The following is a 27,271-nucleotide window of genomic DNA, read 5'->3' on the forward strand; positions in this document are numbered from 1 at the left end:
TAGTAATGGCTGTAGTCCTGGGAAGTCCAGGGCTGGAATTTTGGAGCAGTAGTTTGTGCCAACCCAAGCAGGAATGAAAGTGGCTGCTCGGCCATGAAAGGCTTCAGAAGTTTTAGTTTCATTTCTTTGCCCATGGCTCTGTGGTTCCAGCATCAGTTTGTTGGAGCTGCCAGAAATTCTGGTTTTTTACTGAAAGACACATTGTCACTTTGATGATTGATGTCACCTCAGTCAAAAAGTACAAAACCTTCCACTACAGTAGAACTTCATCTGCATATCTGTTAATCAACAGATTAATTAAATCTGTATTTAAAAAAAAAATCTGGTTTAGCAGTCATTTTTGAGAGAAAGGCATATTTCAGAGACTTTATAATCAAATTCCTTCTGGATTTCAAAAAAAATTGTCCATCATAGACAAAAAAAATCTTGTGTACTCCTGGGATCAGGCAGAGAGCCCAATATTTTGAGTCACCATGCAGGAAGAATTGATGAAAGCAAGCCAAATACACCCATCTGGCTCCAATTCAAATCACTGTTAAGATTTCTCTTTATCTTTCATTCTAATTTTGTTTTTAAATGATGTCACTTCCCAAGGAGATAAAGAGTGAACATTACTGGTCCCAAGATGGAATCCTGTTCTCCAGCGTCACAGCTCTTTCAAGCATCAAGCAGATGACTGAAGCAGTTACTAAAAATAGCCTGCCTATAACAAAGATTTATTAAGATTTCCTACCCTGAAAAGGTTCTGTGTGCATGTACACACACCATCAAGTCCATTTTGCTTGCCATTTTTACCAGAAATCCTGCTGCAATCAGCAAATTACAACAGCAGGAGGGAAGTTGTGTGTAACTGATAAACACAAGATAAATACTAAGAGCAGAAGGCAGAGAAACTGCATTGAAGAACATCCCTGGTAGCAAACTCCACACCAGACTCAGCAGCAGCAGAATCAGGGACTGCAGTGCTGTAAGAGTTTTCTTTTTTTCCCCTACTGTGCTCCCTTTCAGCTGCTGTTGGATCTTCCACCAGAACCACTCTTGGGATTCTCTCCCCTGAACTGCAGCAGGATTTTAGTGCCTGTGTTCTTCACAGACACATTTTCCTTTACTGCTCCGAGCTTCTGAGAGGTTTTCCCTTTCCTAAATTTCAAAGACAAAAACTTAGGGAGTTGTCAGGGCTTTTTAACAAAATGAGAGGAAAAAAAGACCTCCGAGTAGGTGAATAAAATACCTAGGGATGGCTTGCCATATATAAATAAATATCTATATAGATGTCAAAAGATAGCAGCTGCCCACAGAGAACGCTATGGTCTTTTCTTTCTCTGACTCTCAGAAATAATGCCATTTTCAACATCAGTCATAATTCCAGTTTTCCAAAGAAATCTATCTTAAATCTGTAAGCTTTACAAAACTGTCCTACTGCCTTGAAAATAAAGCAACTGAAAATACACGGACCATACACTGCTGTATTTCAGCAGTATTTTTCTCAAACCCATTAAACACCAAGCAATTCAGTTTAAACAGAGAAGCAAAAAAATTTATCAGTTAATTTTCAACAACACCTCTTAAATAGATCCATAAATACAGATCCATATACCTGTATACAAGCATGTGTGATTGTACACCTGTACACTCAACAGAGATTTATGCACACACAGAATTTCTATAGAAAACCAGAGTTAATTATTGTTTAATAGCATTTCATATATATTTAGGCATCCTCATCCTAAGATTTTGAAGTACAGTTCCAGCACTAATGAGTGCATTGTAAAATACTCCTCATGCATTTAATGCAGTGCTGAATTTTGGAGGGCCTTCCATCTTACAGACACTTTCACACAACAAGGCAGGCCCTGCACTGAAGTTTAATAGCCCAGAACATTGCAAGTGGAATAATCTCCAGGAGTTTGGGAGGGGAAATTGAGTAAATAAAGATGCTGGCTATTCAAATAATATGAATTTAATGATCATTCAATGTTCCAGTATGAACTGCAAAATAATTGCATAAATAACTTACTCCTCACCAGGAATGTTTATGATTTTTCTAATTATTCCTCCATGTAAACTTCTGTTTATTGTTCAGAGCCAACAAGGTCTGACAAGAATGACAGATTTTGGGGGGCTTGGAGAGGTAAGAGCACAGTTTGTAACTCAGAAGAAGGTTTTGGAAATGCAGCCTACCATGGGTGGGGGTTTTTTCCCTTCTCCTCACGCCTGAGGCTCTGCTCCTCTCGTACTCAGAGCCCCCGGGGTGGCCTTCCCCCTCAATCAGGGTGTAGTACTTCCCACTCTCGTGCTCCAGGAAATAGTTTGGAGACTCAGAGCCTTTCATCCCAGACTTTCCAAATTTGCTGATGTCATCACAAGACATTATTCCAATTTCATCCCTAAAAACAGAAGATGATGGAGAAATGAACCATTTAAGGGAAACTTCCAGCGTGCAACTGCCTCTCCCAAATGCTACAAATAAAAAGTCTTGCCATTAAAATGCTCACTTTATAGGTGAGGCAATTCAACAAATGTAGAACAACAAAACCATCATTAGGTGCCACTTTAATGGTGAGATAAACATTCAGGAGTTTTCTAGGATCTGAAGGAGAACACAAGGACTTGCTTCAATATGAGCAGACAAGGGTTTCCCTTGCAGAAATGCTCGAGAATAAGGTAGAAGTAGACACATAAAAGTAAATCTAACTAATTGATTAAAGACTTTAAATACTTTCTTGATTTAGGGCTAAACCCACATTTTGCACATCTAAGTGAAAGTTAAGTCACTCAAAACAATGATATGGTGATTAATGTATTTTTAGCTCTTAATTTTATTAATTATTCAGCTTCATAGTGGGGCTGTTGGTTTTGGTTTTGTGTTATTAAGCTAATGAAATCAAAGTGTAAAATTTTATTTTTCAAAAACCTCAAATTCTTTAGGAAATAAATACCTGGGGCCATAAAGTCCTGACATAGGGGAGAGAATGAAAACATCCTGGAGTGCAGAGTTGTCCATTTTTGAGGACATGCCCATCGTACTCGTTGGGGTTGTAGAGCTGCTTGTGGGGCTGGTTGGAATCACAGGCTGTAAAAACCAAAAAGGCACATGAAGAATAAATTAATGTTTTCTGTGCTACAAGAAACAACAAAATCTGTGTGCATAATTTTAGGAATTTTGACCTCTTTTTTTCGATTAGCCTTCTTTTTTTAATTTCTGAAGTTCCTTCCAAAAAGGTGTCTAGTGAAACTCTAGGCTTCAAGAAAGTTATGAAAGAAACTGATAAACGACCATTAAATTAATTTAAAAGCCACCTCAAGGGAAAATCTGAGACTCAATCAAAATATGATCTTTAATCAATGCAGAAAATCAATTACCTGAGGAGAAAGGACACACTGTATTAAATGCCATTAATACAGAAGTTAATTTCAGAGCTCTGGAATACTTGTACTGAATGAAATTATTGTGTTGGTTTCAGTGGAAGATTTATTGTTAGCAAGGACAACATCTTGATTTTTTAAAGAAAGCAGAATTCATTGTCCTTTGGCTTTATAGCCATGGTGATACACATGCATGTTCTAGAGTAAATAACAAAGAAATATAAATTAACCTAAGCAATAAATAAATATCCTTTAAGATTTTTACTTTTTAAACTTAAACTTTCACATGACGTTGAACGCAATTGTTTGATTCAGATGTCACAGAGCAGCTCAAGTCCATGGTCTGCAAGGACTAGCAGGATGACAACCAAATATAAAGATATAAACAAAGAATATTTTTCAACCAAGGTTCAGTCTGTGTTGACACTCAAGAAATAGAAAATATTTTTATTTATAAAAGTTATGCTTAGATAGATACAGCCAGTTTTCTACAGGTGGAAGGAAAACCCAGCGACTCAAAATTTGGATGAAAGCTATAAACACCAATCTTTTTCTAAATAAAATGTTTTCTGTCCTCTAGAGGTAAACACTGAAATACTTTTTATGTGGTTCAAAAAGTAAAAGAAGTCCTAAATAACAAAAGATACTATTTTTTAAATAAGAATGCTAGTCTACAAAGGGGTCAAAATTATATTAGTTCTCTATGCTTATTGTTAAACTAAATAATAAATGATGTCATTGTTCTGGATCAATTATTTATGACAAGAAGGATTATTCCAATTTGAAAAGTTCTCCAAATAAAAAGAAAAAAATACAATATATGTTGTATTTTATTTGAATGAAGTTGTAGTGTGCAGAGCACTATTTGTCATTGCAAATGAAAAACATTTTGTCCTGAGTGGGAATACAATTAGGGAGTCTACAAATTGAAATAATCTTTTAATATCACATAAAGTCAGCCAGAAACAAAAGGGGAAAATGGTGTCACAAATCTCACGGAAAGATAATGGAGCACAGAACTGGCAAATGAAAACTCTGCTGTTGTTAACTGAGCATCGAGGAAAACCCTTTAAAGCAAAAGAACACTACAACAAGGCCAAGTAATACACTTTATAAGGCCTTACAGATTCTGTATCATCAATAATTCATAAATTACCTATCTGGTATAATTTTAAACTTAATTATTGTAGAAAAAATATTAATAAACTCTTTAAGTGCCTTAAGCAACAATAGAAAACACAACTTTTATTTAAAACTTCCTGCTGTGCACCAACCTGAGGTAACAAATATGATTTCAAGTTCTTACATCCTATTTCCTTTTTGCCTTCCCTAATTATGTACTGCTTTTGTTTTGGTTGATTTTCGGGGATTTTTTTTTGTCAGCAGAAAATTGATTTCCAGAAAATGGAATGATTTCCATTCCATTTTAAATCAGAATGGAAAAAATTGCTCCATGTGTGGACACATAAGTAGATATATATGGTGCACCATGAAAACAGCAGGAGCAGAGAAACACGTATGGATCTGTGTCACTACAGGACACGTGAAAGCATGATGTGAGCTGCTGCTATTGCAAAAGTGAAAAAGAGGAAGTTTATTTTCTGACTCCAGCATTTATACTTTTCCAAAGGTGACAGTGGATTGGAGGGTGAAGGTGCCACCTCTCCAATGACATTGGACAAACTACCAGTACATCAAATTTCTCTGCTTCTATGGAGGAATGCAAAACAATAGATTGTTTACAGAAAGTTGTGTGAGGAAGTTCTCTACAAGAATGTAAGCTCAGAAGGCTTTAGAAAATCTTAAGAATAAGGGCAACAGATCTGGAACTGGAACACTCCATGAAATACAACACACCCATGTGTGTTATCCCTTTTTTGTGGCAGTCTGATTTTTGATGAGCTGTTTCCCTCTCAATCTGCTTTTTCTGAGGTATTTTCCTGCAGCTCGTGGCTGTCTGGTCATTCCCTGTCCTGCTTTTCCCTGTCTGTGCTGTGTTCTCTGCTTATCCCAAAGCCTGTTCTACGGGATCCAATTTAATCCATGAGCAGCAGAAACCTCCAGAACAACAAACAAAGAAAGAAACCCAGAAATTCTCCTACCAATTCCACTGCCCTAGAGTCTGCAAAGTGCCAAAGTCAAGGAAAGGCGAGGAGCAGGAGCCAACAGGAGAGGGAAGTGAGCTCACTGCTTCTAGCAGCAACAAGCTGTTGTGTCAGCTGTCCAGGAAGCACAGGCTTCAGTGGCATCTTGAAATTTAATCAGGCTGCTTCCAAGTCATTACTGACAATAATAAATAACACCAGATCCAGGTGAGAGCTGCGGGAAGCAGGCAAACCCAAAACCTGCGTCCTGAAACGGATCCAGGCCCTAACACTCGGGCTTGTCTCTGTGGCAGGAAGAATAAAAGATCTAAAATTGGTTTTCCATGCCTCATAACAGAATCTACTCTTAAGAAGTAACACTGGCAGGGCTGTTTTTGTTTTCCAAAGCATTTATATTTTTATTTAAATACCTCACCCCACTATTCTCTAATATAAAACACCTTAGGAAAGAGACACTTCAAGAACCCTTTGCTCCTCAGGGGCTCATCAGGAGAGGAGACATCACAAAACCAGAACTGCTGATAAGTCCGCAAAAGCAGCTTGGTGAACTTTCAGTTTTCTGGCTACCACAGCAAAAGTTGGCATTTTTGATGGCAAATGCTGTGCCATACATGCAGTGTGTACAGCACACACTGTTCCCTCTGCCACAGCCTCCAGATCCAGAGCTGCCCAGGAATTCTGATTCTTTAATGTACAAATAGAAAGAGAGGATCTCTCTGGAAGCCCTGTGCAATTGTAATTTCCATTTTGCTGCCCCTGGAAGCTCCATCTGAAGTTCACAAGTAGGTACATGAGCATCTCGCCAGAGCAAAGAATGTTATTCCTTCAGCACGATGACAGAAAAATCCCCTCTGGGATTTTTCCCATTCCTCTCCCCCAGGGGCAGGCACAGAGAAAGAAAGGAGACCCTAAATCCCACTGTCAGCATTCCTGGGCTGCAAGGATTACACCAACTCCTTAAGTGAAGCCACTGTGCAGGATTCAGGCACCCTGAGAAATGAAAGATTTAGAAAATGCCAGGCAGGGAGGAAATCTGCCTGGAAAAGCTTGAAGAGTTTGTTTTGTTTCATTAATTTCAAAATAATTCAGAAATACATTTGTGTATTGTGTGAACCAAACAAAACAGCTCTGAGAAGCTTCCACATGATGGAAGTGCATCAACTTCTTACAAGATGTTAAATGGCATTAAAGACAACCACCAAAAGTTACTGACTTACTGGCAAGCCTTTCCTTTCAAAATGACATTTTGAGTTTAGTGCTTTAGCCATTTTTCCTGCTGTAGGAAGAAGCAGCTGTGGTGTTCACAATGGTCTTTTATTTTTTTGCTTGAGCAGGTTTTCAAGGAATGAGAACACAAAAAACTACCAGGTTCTATCATCCCTACTACCAAAAACTCCAGCTGCAAGAGAAGTGTGCAACAGGAGCAGAGCTCTCCTGGAATTTAATGGCTCTGACACACTTGATAACAAACAAGAAGGTGACAGTGTGTGAAATAATGGAAACAGGGAGGTACAGCTGCCTCTGCCAGGCAGAGCAGCCACTGAACCTTGTTCTTCATAAAACTTTCTGTAAATGTTCTTTCCTTGTCTGAATTCCTGTGGCTCCCAGAGTCACCAAAACCAGGAGAAAACAATCGGATCATTGCCACACTTATTTATCCCAGCACTCTGGTAAAATTCCAGTGTTTTCTCTTGAATAAAGGATTTACCAGGACATTGCAGCAGCCACCTTACCTGCAGTGCCAGAGGCTTCCACCTCACATTCTTCAGAAGGGCAGGAGCAGAAACCAGGGTATTCTGAGGACGCTTTTTCAAGGTTAAAATCACTCCATTTGGGTCTTCCCACAGTGCATTTACTAGGTTCTTTAACTGCCAGCCAACCTAAGGAAAAAGCCCATAATTGAATTTTGAAAGCTTTCCATTTAACTTGAAATGTGAAGGAAATGTTCTGTTAACCAGCAAGGTCTATTACAAGCTGCTCCTTGCAAACACAAGCAGTTTTTATAAACTCTGTTGGACTGAAATCATGCTGCTGCAGCTGGATTTTTATCTTTTTTTTTTCCTCCTTTAGCCATGTTCCTTAAAAAAATAAGGCAGAAGTGAACAGTGTTACCCTTTCAATAACTTGTGAAATAATTAAATATTTTAAATCAGAAGATGAGGTCTCGAAGTCATGAAATCATTTCAGTCTGGGTTCTGAGTTGCAACAGGGAGTGCTGAGGAGGGAGGCAGACTGTGCTGGAACAACAAATGCAGCACGTATGTAAGAGCTCAAGCCCCTGACTGGAGATAAATGATCATTTATTGGTTTATCTGTACAGCCCCTGGACACAGCTGAGTCTCCAAGTTACTGTAAATTGCAAACATAGCCATAAAAAAGGGAATCACTGCTACTGTAAGGATGTGCCACTCAGAAAAAACTACACAGAGACATTTCTTAATCATCTTGATTATTTAAATATTAATTTACCATGAATTATTTATACACAAAACCAGAAAAAATATTTTTAGGGCTTTTTCCTTTCCCCTGCCTTTTCTGTCCCAGTCAGAGATGATTTTTTGAGCAGTAGTTCATGGCCATGGTAGAGATCTGCCATAAATGCTGTGACTGCCACAAATATGAGCAGTAATTGGGATGCTGTGTCCATACAGCAGTTCCCAGACACAACCTTCCCAAGGAGCTGCATCAGCCCTGACATGAGTTGTGAGAATGAAAAGCTCAGTGAATTCCAGAACAGCACCAATACATGCAAGCAGTAAAAATCTTTATACTGGCCATGTTCGACCTGTCAGAATTCACTAATAACCTTTTAATCAGAGTTTCTCTTCTGACCAAAGTGTGAATTCCTGTTGGATTATGGATTTTTTTTTTTTTTTTAAGAGATGGGGCAACTGAGAGATTTGATTTTATTTTCAATCTCACATAAAAAAAAGAACCCAATATAAATATTATAATTCATACTATTACAATCAAAACCCAACTATTTTCTAATTACAATCTATTATAAATAATTCTTAACCTATCAACTTTAACCACACTATACTATACATACTTTAAAACTAATTATCCAAATTTACCCATCATCAATCTCACTATAGTACAGCTTTCATAAATCTATTTTTCTAAAATATCTAATTTTATTTACAAAACTGTCCTTTAAAACTTATTTCTATATCCATTTCTTTCTCAACATGAACTATCCTAGTCTATAACATTTCTAAATAAATATTTATCTCAAAATTTACATACAAATATACACTACATAAACCTTCTATCAAACTTTTAAAATTCTCTATAAATTAATTTCCCACAAATTCCCAATGCTGTTAAAAACAAGGAAAATAAATTATTTAGGTGCTCAGGCACAGAGCAGTCTGCATTCACCCCCTTGTTATATCAGGTGGAGTTTATCATGACTTCCAGTGAAGGGAAAATAGCAGACAACCTCCAAGAGATTGGAACAAAAATGCTCTTCTAAGGGCTGGAGAGAATTTGGGATATCACTTGAGGTTCCCAGCTGCCTCCACAGCAGCCAAAGCCAGGATCCCACTGTGAACATCCACCTGGGACAGAACTGCAAGGTGTGTCAGAATTTTAAAAAGGATTTTAAAAACTTTCAAAAGTCCTGTTCTATTTTTAATGCTGCTGTTCTATTGAAAACTTTCTAAAAATGCACTGGCCACAGGAAATCAGACAGCAGCAGTAATTGTAAATAGGTCACATCCAAACAAATGCAAGGATGGCAGCTTGCATCCCAGAAAGCTCCTCCAGTTTGGGCTGTGTTTATAAAAGCACAGGGGCCATATATTTTTCTTCTCTTTTACTCAATTATAGAAATCAAATGGAACTCTCTTAGATTTTTATAGATTGATGTAATTTTCAGATTGCCGAAATCCTTAGAGTTCCGTGGGCTCCTTTTAGAAAAGAATTATAAATAATTAAGTTAATGATAAACTATTCCAATGAGAACCTTAATGACAAAACCATTAAATACCAAGATCTATCAGAGAACCGTCTGCAGTCATTACTACTGGGCAATGATAAAATGCTCTCAGGAATTTGGACAAGTTATTATAAATTGTATTACTAAAAATAGCTTTGAAAAAAGAGAAGCCATTACAGTGGTTAAAAATCTTAGTTGAAAACCAGTCCTTGAGTCATTTTTGACTTTTATTCCTAAAGAATCAGTCTTTAAAGAAATGACTGACTTCTAGCTCTGGTAAGATGCATTTTCCACAAAGGTATTTTGCTCCTTTTAGATTTTTAGCACATACAGTCAAAATCAAATTCTACAAAACAGGTTCAAATATTTCAGCAAGAAAAGTTAAATTAAAATTAGAAAAATGAAGAAATAAAAGACCAGTATGATTTTTCCCCTCCATAAATGAAAATGGATGCTAATTTTGATGCTAAAGATGACAGAAACACAGAAGAATGCAAAATAATTCATTCAAAATGGTCAGAGACAGGCAGATGTTTGACATTTTCATAGGTTACACTTAAGATTGCCACAATCATTAATTTTTATTTGTTTATAAATCCTCAGTGTGGAAAGAAGAGCTCCAGGTAAAAACAAACCTGTGGACTCCTTTCCATATTAAAGGATTTGTTAGTTTTCTCATAGAAAGTATGTGGTGGAAAATTAAGAATATAGCAACTTTTAAACAAAAATTGTTCCAAAAATATTAATTGCTGAAACAATAAATTTCTTTACTAATAACTTCCACAATGCTGAGGTGATTTTGTAGACCCAAATCTGATAATTTTGTAGCTGGGACTCCTTAACTAAGATGTTGAAAAAAACATTAAAAACATAGCCCACTTTCATTAACAGCAAAGCAGTGGTTTTTAGTTCTCTAATATCTTATTTGGAAGACTGACTTTGCTCCTTCTCATTGAGAAGATCTGGATTTGCATGAATGCAATTTGGAATGCATCCTACCAGCAGTAGGGATTTCAGCATTGTTATAAATCCCAACTCTGCTCATGCTGGAAAAGCACCTTTTCTCCCTCTTCAAAAGAAAGCCTACCTGCCTGGGGATGACTCACTGCAGATCTGTAGGAAAAATTAATTTAAAAAAATTTCCTAATGCTACAGATGCACACACAAAAATAAAAAATCAGTGCATTTTTGGGTGTCTGCAGAGGCATGAAGTGCGTGATGTTTTTGTCTCTCAAAGGGAACTGAAAACAGCTGAGCTGCTGAACAGGGTGGTGTTTATCAGAGGATTCCAGTGGTCTGAGCCCTCACAGCAGTTATTCACCTCCCTGCACATTGCTTCCAAACACATAATGCCTATTTGTTATGGTAGGAATTCAGAAGTAAAATTTAGCTCAGATGGTGGAGCTGGGGATGCACAGGGGACAGGGGACAGGTACCTTTAGCTGCTCTCCATGAAAGTTCTGGGGACGAGGCAGGAATGGGGCTCCCCAGTTCCTTCACTGCCTTTCCAAACCCTATCAGGACTCTGAAAAATGGAATTTTTAAGAAATACAGAAGCACTGAGTGCACCTTACAGCAGGAAGGGAGGTTGCACTTTCATTTCTTGGGGGACTTGTGCCTGCTCTGTGCACTGGATCACCTGGGGTGGCAGACACAGAGCAATAACTGACAGGAATTTAAAAGCTCCCTTTTCAGGCGGTTGGTCAGGAAATCAGTTGTGCCAAATATTTTCTAAATATTTATATCCTACTATATTGCAAACCACCTGAAAACAAGTAATTCTACTCTGATTGCAGTAACCCCTCACAGGAACCAGGACAGATGTTTCCCCTCATGACTCTTCAAATACATAAGCAAAGCCATCTGGATATTTACTTGAACCTGCAAAGTTTGACCTCTCTTCATATTTGCATTAAAAAAAAAAAAAATCCAGCTGGTGTAAACCCAACTTTTTTTAAGGAAGCAGACTATAATCTTTTCATATTTTAAGTAATTCACTTCGGCTCATTAGGGAATTAATCAAGGGAGCTGGTTTGATTAAGATGGAAATCAGAAATTATTATTAGACAAAAATGTGCTGGAAGATCATAAGACTTTTCTGTCACTGAACGGGAAGCTCGTCATTAACACCTGTAGCTGATTCACTCTAATTAATATTCGAGCTGCTCCTAACAATAATTGATGATGGAAAACCAAATGTTCTCCCATTATCTTACATAGTTATTTTCATTAACTAATGGAGAAACACAGCAAGAATCCAAGAAGAAGCAAGATCTACTGCTGGAAGAGAGGCTTTGCTGAGCCTTTCTGAAAGGCAGGGTCTGGAGAATAACTAACATGTGGCACTTTGTTTGGAAACAGAAGGACATCTTTTGGGGAAAGAAGTTCAAATTCTCATGACAGCTTTTGTCCTTTTTTTTTCTCCCCCTGCTTGCATTTCCCAACACAGAGTGTGCTGAAACACAGATGGTGTGACCTGGCACTACATTTACAGAATTACCTCCACCTAAAATGAGCTCTCATTAGGACTCATATTTACAATTCAGCAAACAGACACCGAGGGTATTAATTCAATGACTGTCTTCACACAAATAAATTAGTGCTGAAATGATTTCATTGTGCCAGGCTCTTGACACACTTAATTTCAAGCATGTAATTTGACAGTGAACAGTATGAAAGGGCATTAGGCTGCTGATCATGTATTTAGAATCAAAGTATATTTGGGGTTTGAAGAGACATTTTAAGGTCATTTAGCCCAACCCCCTGCCAGAAGCAGGGACATTCTCCAGTGGGTTGCTCAGAGCCCTGTCCAAGCTGGCCTTGGTCACTTCCAGGGATGGGGCAGCCACAGCTCTGTTTCACTGCAAAAAAATTCCTTCCTGATATCTGATCCAAATCTCCCCTCTTTCAGTATAAAGTCGTTGCCCCTCAACAACAAACCCTATTAAAAATCTGTTCCCATCTTTCTTCTGTGCCCTTGAAAGCACAGGATCCATCACTCCAAAGAACAACCTCAAGTGTGAAAATGCAACTACTTCAGTTAAAACCTGCAGCTGGTTCAAGAGAATATAAAAAACACGTAGCACAACAGATTTATTACAGATATTTCTGTGGCCTCTTGCTCTGGCACAGCAGTGTTTTATGCCTTAAGGAATTGTTTCTCTTTCTGGTCTTTATTGCCTCTGTCTGTGGAGAAAGAGGAATTCTGTCTCAGCCCCAGCTGGCTGAGTTAACCAAACTGAAATCCTTAAATAATTTCTCTTCCTATGAGACAGATGACACATTTTCCTTTTTATCCATTACATTTTTTTAATGCTCCTATCTAACTTAATACCTTTGATAGCTGTAAACGACCTGAAGATCACACACTATTTCAGACAAGATATTACTAATGTCAAGACAATGGTATCCAAACTCAGTTCCTCCTGGAAACCTGTTCCTGATTAATTCCAAGTTCATCTTTGCCATTTTCAGTCACATCAGCTCTGTGGTGCTCTGTTGGGTTGGGATTAATTACTACATTCTGACTCCTGGAGTCTTGCCAGGTGCTCCTGAGTAACATCGAGCTTTCAACAGGAATTACTAAAAGCCTTACTATTGCTCTCTGTCCTATGAAATAACCTTCAAATCCTAACCCTCACAAAAAAAACCAAAACCAAAAACAACACAAAAAAACACAACCAAAAAAAAAACCCACCCAAAAAATTTCCCAAAAAAGCAAAGAATAGAAGACAGAGAAATTCAGTTTTCCCTCATTTACAAATCAGTTCTCTATCCAGAAGTAAACAAAATATTATACAGGTGGTCAGGTAGATGAATCAATATTTATTTGATCTCCAATATTTTCATTGTCTGAAAAATTAAAAAGGAAATTTTCCTTTCTAAAAAGGAAAATTAACACAATTTCATTTTCACAAGTTTATGCCGAAAAATGATTACAATATAAAATCTACTATTTCAACTAAGCAGCAGAAAATGCACCACCTAAAGAGTAATTGTTAATCTTGCAAACAAAGAAGTGCTACAGTGGCATCTTTAGTACTTCTGTAGAATTTTATAGGAGAGGAAGTAAAATCTACAAGGCACTGGCAGAATTGTTGCCTGTTATTGTATTGTAAGGAAAAATAAAGAGTTAGGCTGGCAGTAATTTAGAATGTATAACTTATTCTTAAAGTTTCTTATGCTGTTTTATTAAAATCTTATAAGCACGAAGAACAAGCAGAAAAGCAAATAAAGAAATTGGATAATGATTAAATGTTCTTAACAGGCAGTGGTGAATCGCCTGCATTAATTAATTTCTTGCTTAAAGTACTATTATTTTTTCTTTGATCTTTGTAATTGTATTACAGAGTGTTCCTTGGTTAGACCAGATTCCATGTGGAAAGGCTTTTATTTCTCACTTTTTCAGTTGTTGCATTACATAATTTGGAAATATGAACACTTTTTAACTCTCAACTCCATAGAAAAGCTTTTGGAAAAATAAAGTAAAACTGTAAAATGTTGTGACCATTCCCTGGAGAGTCTGTTCAGTGCCCAACCATCCTCTGCAGGAAGAACATTTTCCTGAAATTCACCCTAACCCTCCCCTGGAACAGCTCCAGGCTCTGTAATCTCATTTTTACTCTTTCAGCACCACAGTTCTGCCCTAGCCATGAGTGAAGCCTTGCCCTGGACAGCTCCATAACTCCCTGTGAAAAATGCAGAGTGCTGCAGTTGGGAATTCAAAGAGGATGCTGAGGAGGGTCATGCATTAGGATGACAAACTGGAAGTGCTCAAATTATCCACCTTACTAAAAAAAAAGTGATGAGCTAATTTGATTGCATCCTGGAAATACCTAAAAGAGAAACCTGGTCTCCAATTTAAGAGCTAAAAATACATCAAGATCAAAGGAGTGGAAGCTTGTGCCAGACAAATATAGACTACAAATAAAATGACTTTTTCCCCCCCAGCAATGAGAATAATTAACTACCGGAGCAATTTATTACAGGTTGTGGGAACATCAATGAAAGTTTGAAAATTCAGATGATCATATTAAATGAATATGAATTTGTCTAGAAAATACACCGGCCTAGTTCAGTCCAAATCAGATTAAATGGCGCTGGTAGTCAGCAATGGGATTGGAATCTGCTAAAAGAGATCCATACTTTCTCTGCCCAGGGAAGTATTTCCAGCAGTGGCTCTTCTTCATCTTCTGAAGGGGATTTATATCTGATATAATATAAAATTATCTGTATTTTTATATTATATATTATATATCTATTATCTATATTATATATTTTAATAACAATATTTTTTATTTGATATAATATAAAATATTGGCACCAAAGTGCTACAGAAACATCAATCTTAAACAAATGTCTTAGTTAGGATAACTAAAATAAAATTTTCTCTGGAAAACCTGTAGGAACACCAGAGATATGCAAGTTCTCTGACCCCCCCCACCCCAGTCATTGTTTTCAAATGGGTTACACCCCTTTTTATGAGCGGATCGTGATAATATTAGAATTTGGATTATGTGGAAATTGAATGAGCCGTTGCCTTCGACTAATTCCAGTCCACTAATGGAAATAATGCTAATTTATATGGATCATGATAACGTGATAACTGGGGGAAAGAAGGAGCACAGCTGAGGGTGGTTTGCAGCAAGGAGTGCCAGAAGTGACTTAAAGGGAAGTCTTGAAGACCTAAGGGATATTAAAATATTTAAACTTCTAATCCATGAGGGGTGAGAGTTGGACACATACCTCTGAACTGACTGTTACTGCCTGATTTTCCAAACTGAAGACATGATGGGATTTTCAAAGCAAGAATAAGTTTCCAAAAGAATCAGTGCCATTTATCTCTTTCATTGGCTTGTTAGAAACTTCAGAATGAATAATTAATTTATTATTGGGGACGACTTTTTTAGGAAAAAAGTCTTTTATGGCATTTGACTCAGCTGTTGGTCCTGTGCCCTCAGGTGGAAAGGGATTACAAGTATCAACCACCTTGAGCCTGCTGTAATAACAGATATGGAAAGAGTTGCTAAAAAAGCCAATTCTTGAGAAGCTGAATGGGGGATTTCACCTATGGGAGTAGAGATTAAATCAGATCTGTCACTTGAAGAGTGTTTTTGATGGAGAAAGCCAGCCTAATGCATGTTTCGGCTTGTAACTATGACAACTCTCTAATACAGATAAGAGCTGTGTGTTGCATTAACATTTAAAGTGTAAATGAATAAGTTATACTTCTTTTCAAGAGAAAATATTTGCTCTCTAATCATAAGACTTTAATAGCCAGACTTTCATATTTCCACTTCACACAAGTGACAGACAGAAAGAGATTTCTTAATTTTGCAGCTGCTGTGTCTGGAGATGGGGTTCACCAGGACAAAGTGAAATAGCTAAATTAGGAATTTCTTAGGAAGTAACCATTGTCCTTGTCACTACTCATGCCTAAGAAATAATAAATACCAATACCAGTATTCCTTTCACCTGTGGCTCCAGCAACAGTGGAGCTATTTAAATTATATTTAAATTACATACTGCAATACTGAGGTTCAGCATCCACGTGCTTATGGGTATCTTAAAAATAAATCCAAGAATGCCCAAACTCCAACCTTGGCAGATTTTTATCAACACTTTAATCATTTTTATATCTTCCCCCCAACAGATTCAGAATACACAGCTGTTACAGCACTTCTGCATTATTAATCTGGTTCCTGCATTAAAAAGAATGCAAAATTCTGTTCAAGAGAAGTTAAACCAGCTGGCAAGTGCATAATGAGAAGTCTAAGAACTTCAAGGAAATATTCTTGGATCTTCTTACATAAGAAGAGTATGATGTTGAACAGCAGCTGTGCAAAATGTAAATTTGGCTTAATCCTTCTGAGCTGGTTATGGACTCAATTTGGGCCTTTTCTTATTCAGAATAAGCAGTGAATATGATGCTTAAAAAGACATAAATAATAATAATATAGTTGGGCAAAGAAGAATTAATACTTTTTACCACTGGGAACAGGCAAAGCCTGCAGCACAGAATTTCCAAAATACTTACCACAGTTTGGTGGTTGACCTGGATCACCTCATCACCAGCATGGATTTTCTTACATTGGTCAGCAGGAGACTGAGGAAAAGAGAGAAAAATTTAATTTACAGAGAAGTTGTGGAGGTGGAAGAAAAGAGCAGGAATTAAACCAATTAATTTTGAAAGAGGCAAGAAAGCTGTGCCTAAAGAAGTCTTATTGCTGTCAAATAATGAGAGCTGGTCATATTCATAAGGAACATTTTTCTTTTCTGAAAACATTTGATGAAGCAATCTAGAATTCCACTTGCCATTCCAACCTAGAATTCCAACTGCCATTTGTGGCCAGTTGAACTATTGCATTGTGTTTAGCTGAGCAGTCACAACCTTGTTGGGAGTACCCATCTCATGGAATTATTCACATCTCATGGAATTAAATCTGTCACAGCACACCCAGGACAGGGCTGGATCAGCCAGGTGTGGGGCAGAAATCAGGGCTCAGTCCCCTACAGAGCAGTGTCACTGCTGAGGGGAACTGAAGATACTCTGCACACAAAGGGTATTTATAGCTTCACATACAGCTCCAGCACTTCCCAGACAGTGTTAAATGAACCATTTGAACACAGAATGTGGTCATTTACAAGTGGGTGTAAGGGACTTGCTCTTCAGGAGATTTTACGTACACACACTATTCACATAATTTTGTGATCCTGGAGCTAAAAAACTCCCTTATCCTAAATATAGATTGTTCTGAGCACATGAAAATGGATTAAAACCCATTGAGGAGCTAGTCAAACATGGCCAACTACTATTGTACAAATAATGTTTAGATGCTTTGATGAAATTTTAAATCTGTGAGAGAAATCAGGGTCATTCAGGAGATCAGCAGGCTCAGGAGTAGAGAGTTGAGAATTCAAGGCAAATTGTTTGCACTGTGCACTGGCTTACAAGAGTGTTCTACTGACACAGAGCACTCCAACCTGGCATTCAGGAGAAAAAACCACAAAGACTCCAAGAGCTGAGACATCACCTTGGAAAATAAATCCCAGTGGAAGCTGGCTGTTCACCAGGAGACTTGGACAAGGTGGGAAGTTTACTCGTGAGATACAGGTCAGAGAGAGGAGAGGACTGATTGCCCCTTGTCAAACAGTGCTGAAATTTTAAAGCAAAATAATCCTCCAGAAACAGTTCAAGCTCCCTGCCAAGCCAACAGACTCGTAAGAAAGGCAGAAAAGGAGCCACATGCAGCTGGAGGGGGTGGCCTGGCTCCGATCCTGCTGAGGAGCTGCACAGAGAAAAAGCTGCTACCAAAATGTAGCTGAGCACATGGGTACCTCCTGGAGCCAGCCTGAAACATAAATTGTTAAGCACAATAAACACCAGCCATGTGTCAAACATGAAGGAAGGAAGGATTTATCTGAACTGAAAGTGATGTGGAGAAGTTCATGGTCATGACCTCACTGCAGGCAAGAGCTCCTCAGCTGCACTGCCTGCAACCCAAAATCCCACTCACCCCCTTTGTGAATGGAGATTAAAAACGTAAGGTGAACAAATAAAAGGAACAAAGAGAAGAGGAGGCAATACAAGAAAAACCCAATTTGCCACTGATGAGGAAATGGCTGCAATTATTTCTGAATCAAATGCCAGAGAGACTCACCAGCCCCAGGGGTCAGCCCCTGCTGCCAGGGCTGGGCAGGGCTCTGGGAGCAGAGATGGCATTAATTAGCCAATAATCAACCAACAGGGCAATCAGCCAGCGATTCCCAGCCTGACTGGGCTGTTCCAAGCACAGCTTTTACCTTCTCCCACTGCTGGATTTTCATTCCCAGCCCAATTCCAACCCCTCACCTGCCCAACCTCTGACAGGGCTTTGGTCCCTTCTGGGCTGGGGCTCAGTTCTGAGCTGAGCCCGGGCAGAGCTGTCACACCTGAGCCCTTCTGCTCTACAAAAGACAGGATTTTACCCCAAACTTCAGGTGGATGATGTGGAACCCACCAAGCTCCAGAGCCACTTTCTCCTTTTCGTGGAAACTTGAGGAATTTTGGCAGCCCAAGAGCAAACACATAACAGAAATATTCCTGGAATTCACCGTGACTTTAACAAACTCTTTGGCCTTAAGTGGGGCATGAGAGGTAAGCAGGAAGCTGCAGTAAACACCACATCCATAATGGCTAACTTCAGCTGAACAGCAAAGGCCTGGCTCTTTCTCTTTTTAGCTGCTTCCCTCAGTTGGATGAGGCTGACCTAATTAAACATTGGCTCTGAGGTCAATTATCCCTTCAAAAGGAATGAAAAATCAATTTGCTGAAACACCAGAAGTTAAAGGTCTTTGAAGCTGGTTTATCTGCACATGTGATTACACTTCCAGCAAAACGAAAAAAGTAATTTCTTCTGGTGGTGTCATAGCAAAAAGTTTTGATAGTCCAAATAAAAAAATAAAAATTTGAGTGGCTGGCAATTTCGTAACTCTTCCTGTTAATTTCAATGGTAAATATATCAATTTTTCCCCTACAAACTGCATTATATTTCTGAAATTAATTAGAATTACAGTAAAAAAATGGATTAATTACAGCATGAGTAATTCAATCTATGAACATAATCTCTCAAACATAATCAAGATGGATCAAGTAATAATTTTCAGTACCCAAGATACACATATAGTTATTTTTAGACTTCTAAATGCTGCCAATGGGGACAATATAAACAAACAAATTTCAAGTTTAATTTGCATTAGAATTGTCTTCCCAAATTGTCACATACAAATAATCTGGCATTCCATGGGTTTGCACTGACAAAACCCATATAAATACCACTTAATGTATATAAATCAATTAAAATATCCCACATGGAGCTCACCCATATGTGCCAGCAGAGCACTGGCACTTGCCAGCCAGGATTTCCATCTCACAGAGCTCATTGGATGTTCCTTGGGCATCAGCAATCCATCATTTCCCTATCAGCTGTATAAAATCTAAACTTGTCACTTGCCCAGCTCTGGGCTCTGAACAGACCCGAGCCTGAGTGGGAACAGTGACTGAAAGACAAGATGAGAACCAGAAGGGTCGTGTTATGAAGTCTGTCACAGTAATTAGATGGCAGCAGTTGAAGTAAATTTAATTATTTCAAATTTATAATTATGAACGGCACGTCAAGGAACAAGGAGGATGTTTAGAAGCTGTGCTGTTGTTCCTGTCACACTCTTCAGTGTCCCCTCAAGCCTCACAAAGATCTTTGAGCTGCAAAACTCTCTGTGATTTTAGTTCAGCTTCTTTAATACCTCTGGGGCTAAAATGAAAATTATAATTGATCTCTTCTTGTATATTTACTACAAATTATAGAAAACAAAATATAATGAATTTAATATAAAGGAAACCACTTGTGCCAGAGAGAAAGTGTGTGAATGTTGCTAAAAAGGAGTATTTGAGGGCAGAAGTTTGAGAATTTTCTTTATTATAGCATTGGTTATTAATAATTTCAACACAGCAGCTTTTCTATGTCTATGTTCAAGGGTACTAAGTCTTCACAAAGGTAATATGATACATACGCATAAAAAATGAAAAAATATATTAATAAAAAGTAGCTTGGTTTAAAGCAAGCTTACATATTACAAAATGCACTGCAGATACACAGAAATAATTGTAAGCATGATGAAAGCATTTTAATATAAAGAATCTTACGTTTTCTGTTGTTCCTGTGATTACATGTAGTCCATCATATGTTGATTTGATATACATTCCCTGGAAAATAAAAATCAAAAAAGGTATTTAATATTTGTAGGAAACAAATACAGGACATTTGCATGATAATTAACATAATAGATTTGCTCTAAGGACCATAACATTTGAACAGACTGGAAGGAGCTGTGGTCAATTAACATTTGCAAATCTAGAGTTAACAAATCTATACCAAGACCACTATAAATAGCAGAGTTTTCTCACTTCATGCTTTTTTTTATTCTAAAGTTTGTGAACCGATTTCAACTGAGCATCGGCATAAAATCTTGTGTTTATTCAGTATTTGAAATATTTAACATGATCTCTTTTTATTACAGGTGACATAAAAGAAGTATTGAAACTGAAAGCATGAGCAGGAGTAGTTTTTAAACTTAAAGGCCCAATTTTCAAAGAGTTCCCAATTCAGTAAAAATGAAGCCAAAGCCTAACTCAGAAAAGACAGGAGGCAGTGCTCATATTGCTAATTTATGGGGGGAAATGAGCTTAGTGAACTAACAGGAGCTTTGTAATTAGTCCACCAAGAATTCTCCTTCAAGGAGGCGACTGACAAGATGGAGAGAGACAACCAGGGCAGGGATCTGTGGAGCTGAACACACTCAGAGCCCCAAATGTCAGGGAGGCTCCGTGGCTCCTGTGTTTCTCTCTCAGGAGCCAGGTCAGAGTTTCCCATCTCTCACACAGCACGGTCATCCATCACATTTGGAAATCTAATTAATCTAATTGGTACATTTTGCTGCTGATTTATTATTCTTTCAATAGTTCTGCATCACCTTGTGCTGTCAGCCCCAAAGTTTATAGAGTCCCCAGCAATAACCAAGAACATATTGTTAAGAGAAAGCAATTTCCAGATTCCTGAATGCTAATGGGGTGGGCACAAAAACACCACTGCCCAACCCCTCAAGAAAAACCCAAAACTTGAAAGTCCTACAAAGTTTAGGTGATACTGCTCTTCACAAGTAAACTGGAAGATGGGATGGAGCCAAACTCTTCCTGACAGTGGGAGGATGAGAAGCGAAAGACAAGTTGGGCCTCTGGTAAGGAATTGTTTTTTTCAGTTTTACCATCAGGAACATAAAACACTGGAAAAAGCTGGCAAAGCTGTGGAATCTCTGATTTGGAGATAATCAAATTGTGACTGGATGAGGCCCTGAGTAACCTCCTCTAGCTGGGTCTGTTTGGATTTTTCATGGGAAAACATAACTTCTACCTTAATGTAAACTAATTCCATTTCAGCAAGTTTTAAATGTATTGAAACCTTAAAAATAAAGTTTGTACAAGCCTGATTGCTGGCTGGTTGCTTAACTCTTTTGCATAGGAAGCTCTGCTTTAGATTTTACACCCTATCTCTGTTGTTCTCCTAAATTTGTCTACTTTATAAACAACTTCATTTGTAAAAACCAAAGATCCAAATTAAATCTTGCCAGTCTTGAAATCAGCTTCACAAAAAGGGATTAGCTGGAAGAAAGAAGCTGCTGGTGAACCCTTCAGAATTTTCTTCTTTAGAGCTGTTTAATTGTATTTGTTCTGCTGTCTCTGTGGTCCCTTCAGCAGCTAAGGACAAAGTTCTCTTTGCCAACTCAAGGGCAAAAACAGGATCCTGGAAAACAGAAGGCTCCCGTGGACAATGGGAAGGGGAATCTCTGTGACATTCAGAGTCTCTGAGCAGAGAGACATCATTCTGCCTCTCAGGATTTCTTGCAGAAGCACTGAGAGAAGAGGAAACAATCTTTATCTCTGCTCCTTTGTTCTCCCCATGTGGAATGTGGTGTGGGGATTGTTCACCTGCAGTGATGGCTGGGTTGGGTTCTGGTGAAGTTGTTTGGGGTCAGTGAGCAATGGATCCAGCTGTGGCTCGGGCTCTCAGCAGAGTCACAAGTTTGAATTAGTTAGATAGGTAAGTAAGAAGTGAGTATGTAGAATAGGATAGTATCTCTTTAAATAGTATATTAATGTCATATAATGTTAATGTAGTATAGTTTAAATAAAGCTATCCTTCAGCCTTCTGATCTGGAGCCAGCCACCATAATTTCTTCCCTGAGCCAGGGTTTGTCACATTTTGTTATGAATCTCCATTAAAAACCTGGAGCAGAAATTTTGCCCATCTAGTGTGAGTTATGCTGAATTTCCACAGTGAACTTTTCATGAGAACATTGCACAACATTCCTGCTATTTTAGCACTTGGTCAACTTCAGGAACACATTTCCAGCCACACTTTTATATCAAATTTAATTCCACAGTCCTGACACCGCACTTGCTTTGACAAGATTCATTCCCAGCTCAAAAAAACCGACAGGTTAAAATCTTGAAGGCCACAAGAGGACAGAGTACTAAACTTTTCACTAAATTTTACCACTTACTTATTCCTAAAGTTCTTAGACTCTTGTTAATCTCTGTGTATTTTTGGAAAAAGTCAAATTATAATTTTATCTCGTAACAGATGCCATTGGAGAGTCATAAAACCTGACTAATCACACACAATTACCCTACATTTTGTTAGCTGCTCTTTCATCCTAGTTATTAAAATTTAAGAATATATTAAAAACATAAACAATTTTAGTGAATGACTCATAGCCTTCAAATTATCCTACAGAGAGCTTCCATCCTTGTTTTCCCGAAAGAAAAATAATGAGCTTGTTTCTTGTTGACCATTACAGGAGCAGAGCATCCCCTTGACATATGAAAAGCTGAAAAAATTATTCTGTGTAAAAAGAAAATCAAAGTTCTTATATTAATTTTTTACTTCAGATGGCTCAGCTTGGGCAGGGATATCCAGAGAATTGTTTGGTCACCTCGAGTGGCCAGACACAGGCCGAGGTTTGGCGGGGTGGCAGAGACTCTGCTGGAGAGGGGGCATGGAGGATTCTCCTGCCTCTTTCCTTCCAGTTTCCACTGCTGCCATCTCCACCCAGCTGTGTCTGCCTTCCTCCTGCTCTGCAAACTCAGCAATGTCCATTCCTGTCCCACCGTGTCCTTCCCTGGCACAACCCTGTCCACCCCAGTGACTCAGTTCCCAACTTTCTTTCTGTTCCCTTACCAGTCTGTTTCCTGCCCTTAGAAGCAAAATATCACTGAAGTCCTTTTTCAAAATGATTCATCTCTCTTTTTTTTTTTTCTTTTTTTTTTTTTCTTTTTTTTTTTTTTTCCCAAGAATGGATTTTTAGTCTTTCTGGCTTATTCTTGAATGTCAACAATGATCTCAGAGAAGAGAATAACAAGCTGTACACCTTATCTTGAGATAAGGCAAGAGTCAAGGATTCTCCTCTGTGAAGATGGCTCAGACTGGTGAACATTTAGAAATAAATAGTTGCTATTTAATAACAGATGTGTCAGGCACAAACTCCAAAGAATGACACTGACCTATGTTAGAGAACAAGGAAATGTTTCTCAGGCATCAAATCAAGAACCCTGGCTGTTTCTGAGTAACTGCCACTGTCCCCTAGTGACAAAATGAATTAAAGGTTTTTAATTAAAATCTGACCTTTGAAAACATATGGGAAGGCATCAACCATTTAAAACCCCATTTTGAAAATACTTTTCCCCAGAAAACAGCATATCCAGTTGTCAGGGGAATTTCCTTGAAAATTTTCTTGCAGAATCATCTGGCTAATTAACAGGATATAATGACAGCAGTGTGTTTTTAAGTGTCAACAATTATTCCAGCACAGGCAAGCAGTGACAGCAGAGATGCAGATTTGTTATGCCACAAATGATCAGGGAACTCTTACACCCCTTGATCTTTTGCCCCATAAAAAGCAGTTCTTTAATCTTATTTCAACTATCAAAGTTACACAAATTCATTTAAATGAATGCCATGATAGTGCTTTGAGAAGGTGATGGAGTTTTTTGCTTAAATTTCATACCATTAAAAGTCCCTCTCAACATTTTTTTTCTGCCTTATATGTTGCAGTCCTTTGCCCAAATTTAAACACCTTTACTTTCCTTCCTGCAAGACAACTTCCACCTCTCAAAATACTTAAGAGAGTAATTTCTTTTATTCTTCTGTATAAGAAAATTTGGGTTTGTTTGGGCTTTTAGGCTATGACAACCTTTATATGTCAAGCATGATGGAAATTTGTCAAGTTTATGTAAGCCTTATAAAATAATTCGAAATAATTAGATGAACACCCTGACAGTTTTAGGCCAGGCATATGCCCATTAAAAAAGCTGCCTTCATATTCTACTTTTTCTTCTTGCCTACCTTGCAATTCCTTTCTTGTAAAAATGGGAAAGATTTGCTTCCATCACCTTAAATCACAAATGCCAGAGAAAGAGAAGCACTATTTAAAAGGGTAGCTGGTCACTAGATAGATGGAATAATCCTTCTTAAAGAAGGTTCTGTGCATCTGGCAGCTTGGCTCTTTGTTCAGCTTTTTTGTTTTTCCAACATTACACAGCTGGTTTAATAAAAATTTTTATTTTTATAAATAAAAATCTTTGCTTTCCCTTAATTCTTAGAATGAAACAGGAAAAGTTTCCTCTGCAGAAAAATTAAGAAGGCTCTGGATATTAGCAGCATACATCTTAATTAAAGTGGGTCTGATTATACTGCTTCTATCAGTAGGGGGGAAGCCCAGACAACAGAGAGAAAAAGAATAAAAAGTGAAAGGAAGAAGGATAAAAGTCCTCCTTTATTCCAGAAGGAAAGAAGAAAACATTCCACACACACCAAAAGATACAAATTCAAACAACAAAACCCCAAATGCTTCTCCATTTAGAATCTCTTGCTTAGAAGGAATCATTAATCTCATCAAATAAGATTAAAGCTGCATGTTACACAGAAAGGTCTCTGGGTATATGAGCTGGACATCAAGTTCAGAAGATTAAAAAAAAAGTTTCATCTGAAATAATACTGGCTGTAATAATCTCTCACTATGGACAATCCCCAATCATCCAAGAGCAGGAGGGGGGGGGGAAAGTCCCAAACCTCAAAAACAATTCTATGATCCCATTCTGTATCTCTATAAAATCTCCAATAAAATGCTGCCTGTTTATGTGACAACAAAACTGCTCCAAAGCTGCTCTGGGCATAGAAGGAGGTAAATCATAGCAAGGTTCTCCAGCCTTTCATCAGCGTTCATCCCCAAGGATTTAGCAGCAAGCTCAGGAGCTGCCAACAGCAACCCAGACTCCTGGCTCAAGGGCTTATTTTGGATCCATCAAGCCAAAAAATTAAAAGTGGGGAGGCAATCTTCTTAAATCACAAAGTTATTTTATTCTATTCGATTTCCTAAAAATTTATGTCTGCATGTTCTGCCAGAGCTAACGGTGATTCTCACAATTTAATACTTTTTAGTGCAGGGGTTTATTTGAAGTTTATCAAATTGATTGTTTGAAACAAAGCTTTGCCTTCCAGACATCTTGTTCATGCTGGTTATGCTGTGCACTTCAGATATTAATGGTATTACCATACCCAGTACTACAATTCAGGAGCAAAAGTGCTTTACAATCTTTAAAGTTACTTCAAAATGAAACAGAAAATACATGGAGGGTGTTTCAATATCTGCTACTGAAAAATCAGTGGCAAAATAGGCAAAAGGAGGAACCAGTTTGACCAGTGAAGCTGGGGAAGGAATGGAAACAGAGAAGAATAAACCCCAATATATTTCTGGAGGGCAACAAATGCCCGCAGAGATCAGGATGCAAAGGGAGTCCCCAGGAACAGACTCCAAACTGAGTGTTCCCAATGCAAATTCCTTTGTCCAGCAAACTGCCAGGAAAGCACAGCACACAGAGTCCTGGGAGGGCTGCAGATAAGGCCAGGCTTTAATAAAGCTGAATGCAAAGAAGGTATTTTAGAGAGGGATAAAAAACCAAAGGGTGACATAAAGCTCATAAAAGCACAGACAGAAAGTTCAAAAACGCTAGAACTCGAAATGCACATTCCAAAGACTTAGAGTCCCTTGTGAAAATGCTTTATGATCCAGAATTTATTTACACAATTAAACACACAGACACTGCCCTGCAGGAGTTCTGACTCCATGCAGCAACTGCGTGGACTTGGACCTGGAAATTAATTCTGTTTATGTGGGAGCTTATGCAATGTCAATGGGATCCCTGGCTCGTCTGGGGAAGAAATTAGAATGTATGTAATAAAAATTTTGCAAATGGAGTTTTGAAAACTTGAGAAGACTCATAATTTAGTCAGCTGAATATCATTCCAGATAACTGAATTCTTTCATAAATGTGGGTGATTTACAACGCAACACACTTTGCTCCAATGGAAATAATTGTCTTTGTTTTCTAGGTGCCAACCCTGGATGAACCCTGTTCTCAGTAGGTCTGAAAATTAGAGCTAGATTTAAGCCCAAGAGAGCCTATGTTTTAAATTCATGCTATAAAGGTAACAAATGTTCTGAAAAATGGTACAGTAAGCCGCTCTTGAAAAACACATTTTTGGCGATTTTGACACCAACTGCTGTTCATTAGCTTCCTACCTCTAAAAGTAAAATTACAGTATCCTTTTCACAAGTGTGTTGTGAAGATGAATTAATTAGTGTCTGTGAAGCACTCAGTAAGGCCATATAAAAAATAAATAAAACAACTCAGGATGAAATTAGTAACTCCAGGGACCGTAGAGCTTAGCTGGAGTGTGGTAAATCAGGCCTCAACCCCTACACTGAATGATAAGGATAAAAATGGAACTCTGAATACTTTCCATTCACTGAATAGTGCTCATTTCTCTCTTGAATGGAGCAGATATCCTGTGGAAAAAATCCTCTATACAATCATGAGAAAGCCATTTGTAATTCATTACTCTGTTCTATATTTGATTCTGATTAATGTTTTCTTTTCCTTTTCACATGATTTTTCTTTTATTCCCATTTATAGTCCTTTTTCATATTTTCTTCTAAACAGAACACAGTGTCAGCAAAATTGATTACAAGGAACTTTCCAACCTAACACGTTACAGCGCCTTCACAATTAGACACAGAAAACTCACTCATTCACTGTGATTTCACTTCATCTAAGGGGGAATAAAGGGGTAAAAAAGGATAAATAGCTAGGCAATTTTGATTGCAGTATTTGTCTCATGTCCTCTGTCAGCAGTGCCCACTCCCTGCCCTTTTGTTGGCTGCTAACTCACGGGGGCATGTCGTGGATGGAAAACCACACAGGGGT

General features: G+C 38.1%; 1 protein-coding gene across 1 annotated transcript in view; it reads right to left on the minus strand.

The window, feature by feature from the left end:
• LOC100218233 (connector enhancer of kinase suppressor of ras 2) overlaps window positions 1–27,271 on the minus strand; it is a 170,122-nt gene that overhangs the window by 48,988 nt on the left and 93,863 nt on the right. The window contains exons 8-12 of the mRNA XM_072929029.1: window positions 20,096–20,155; window positions 16,451–16,519; window positions 7,205–7,351; window positions 2,940–3,073; window positions 2,182–2,387 (exon numbers count right to left, since the gene is read on the minus strand). Coding sequence (XP_072785130.1) covers window positions 2,182–2,387; window positions 2,940–3,073; window positions 7,205–7,351; window positions 16,451–16,519; window positions 20,096–20,155 — 616 coding nt within the window. The remainder of the gene's footprint in view (window positions 1–2,181; window positions 2,388–2,939; window positions 3,074–7,204; window positions 7,352–16,450; window positions 16,520–20,095; window positions 20,156–27,271) is intronic.

This window comes from Taeniopygia guttata, chromosome 4A (genome assembly GCF_048771995.1).
Source record: "Taeniopygia guttata chromosome 4A, bTaeGut7.mat, whole genome shotgun sequence".
NCBI lineage: Eukaryota > Metazoa > Chordata > Aves > Passeriformes > Estrildidae > Taeniopygia > Taeniopygia guttata.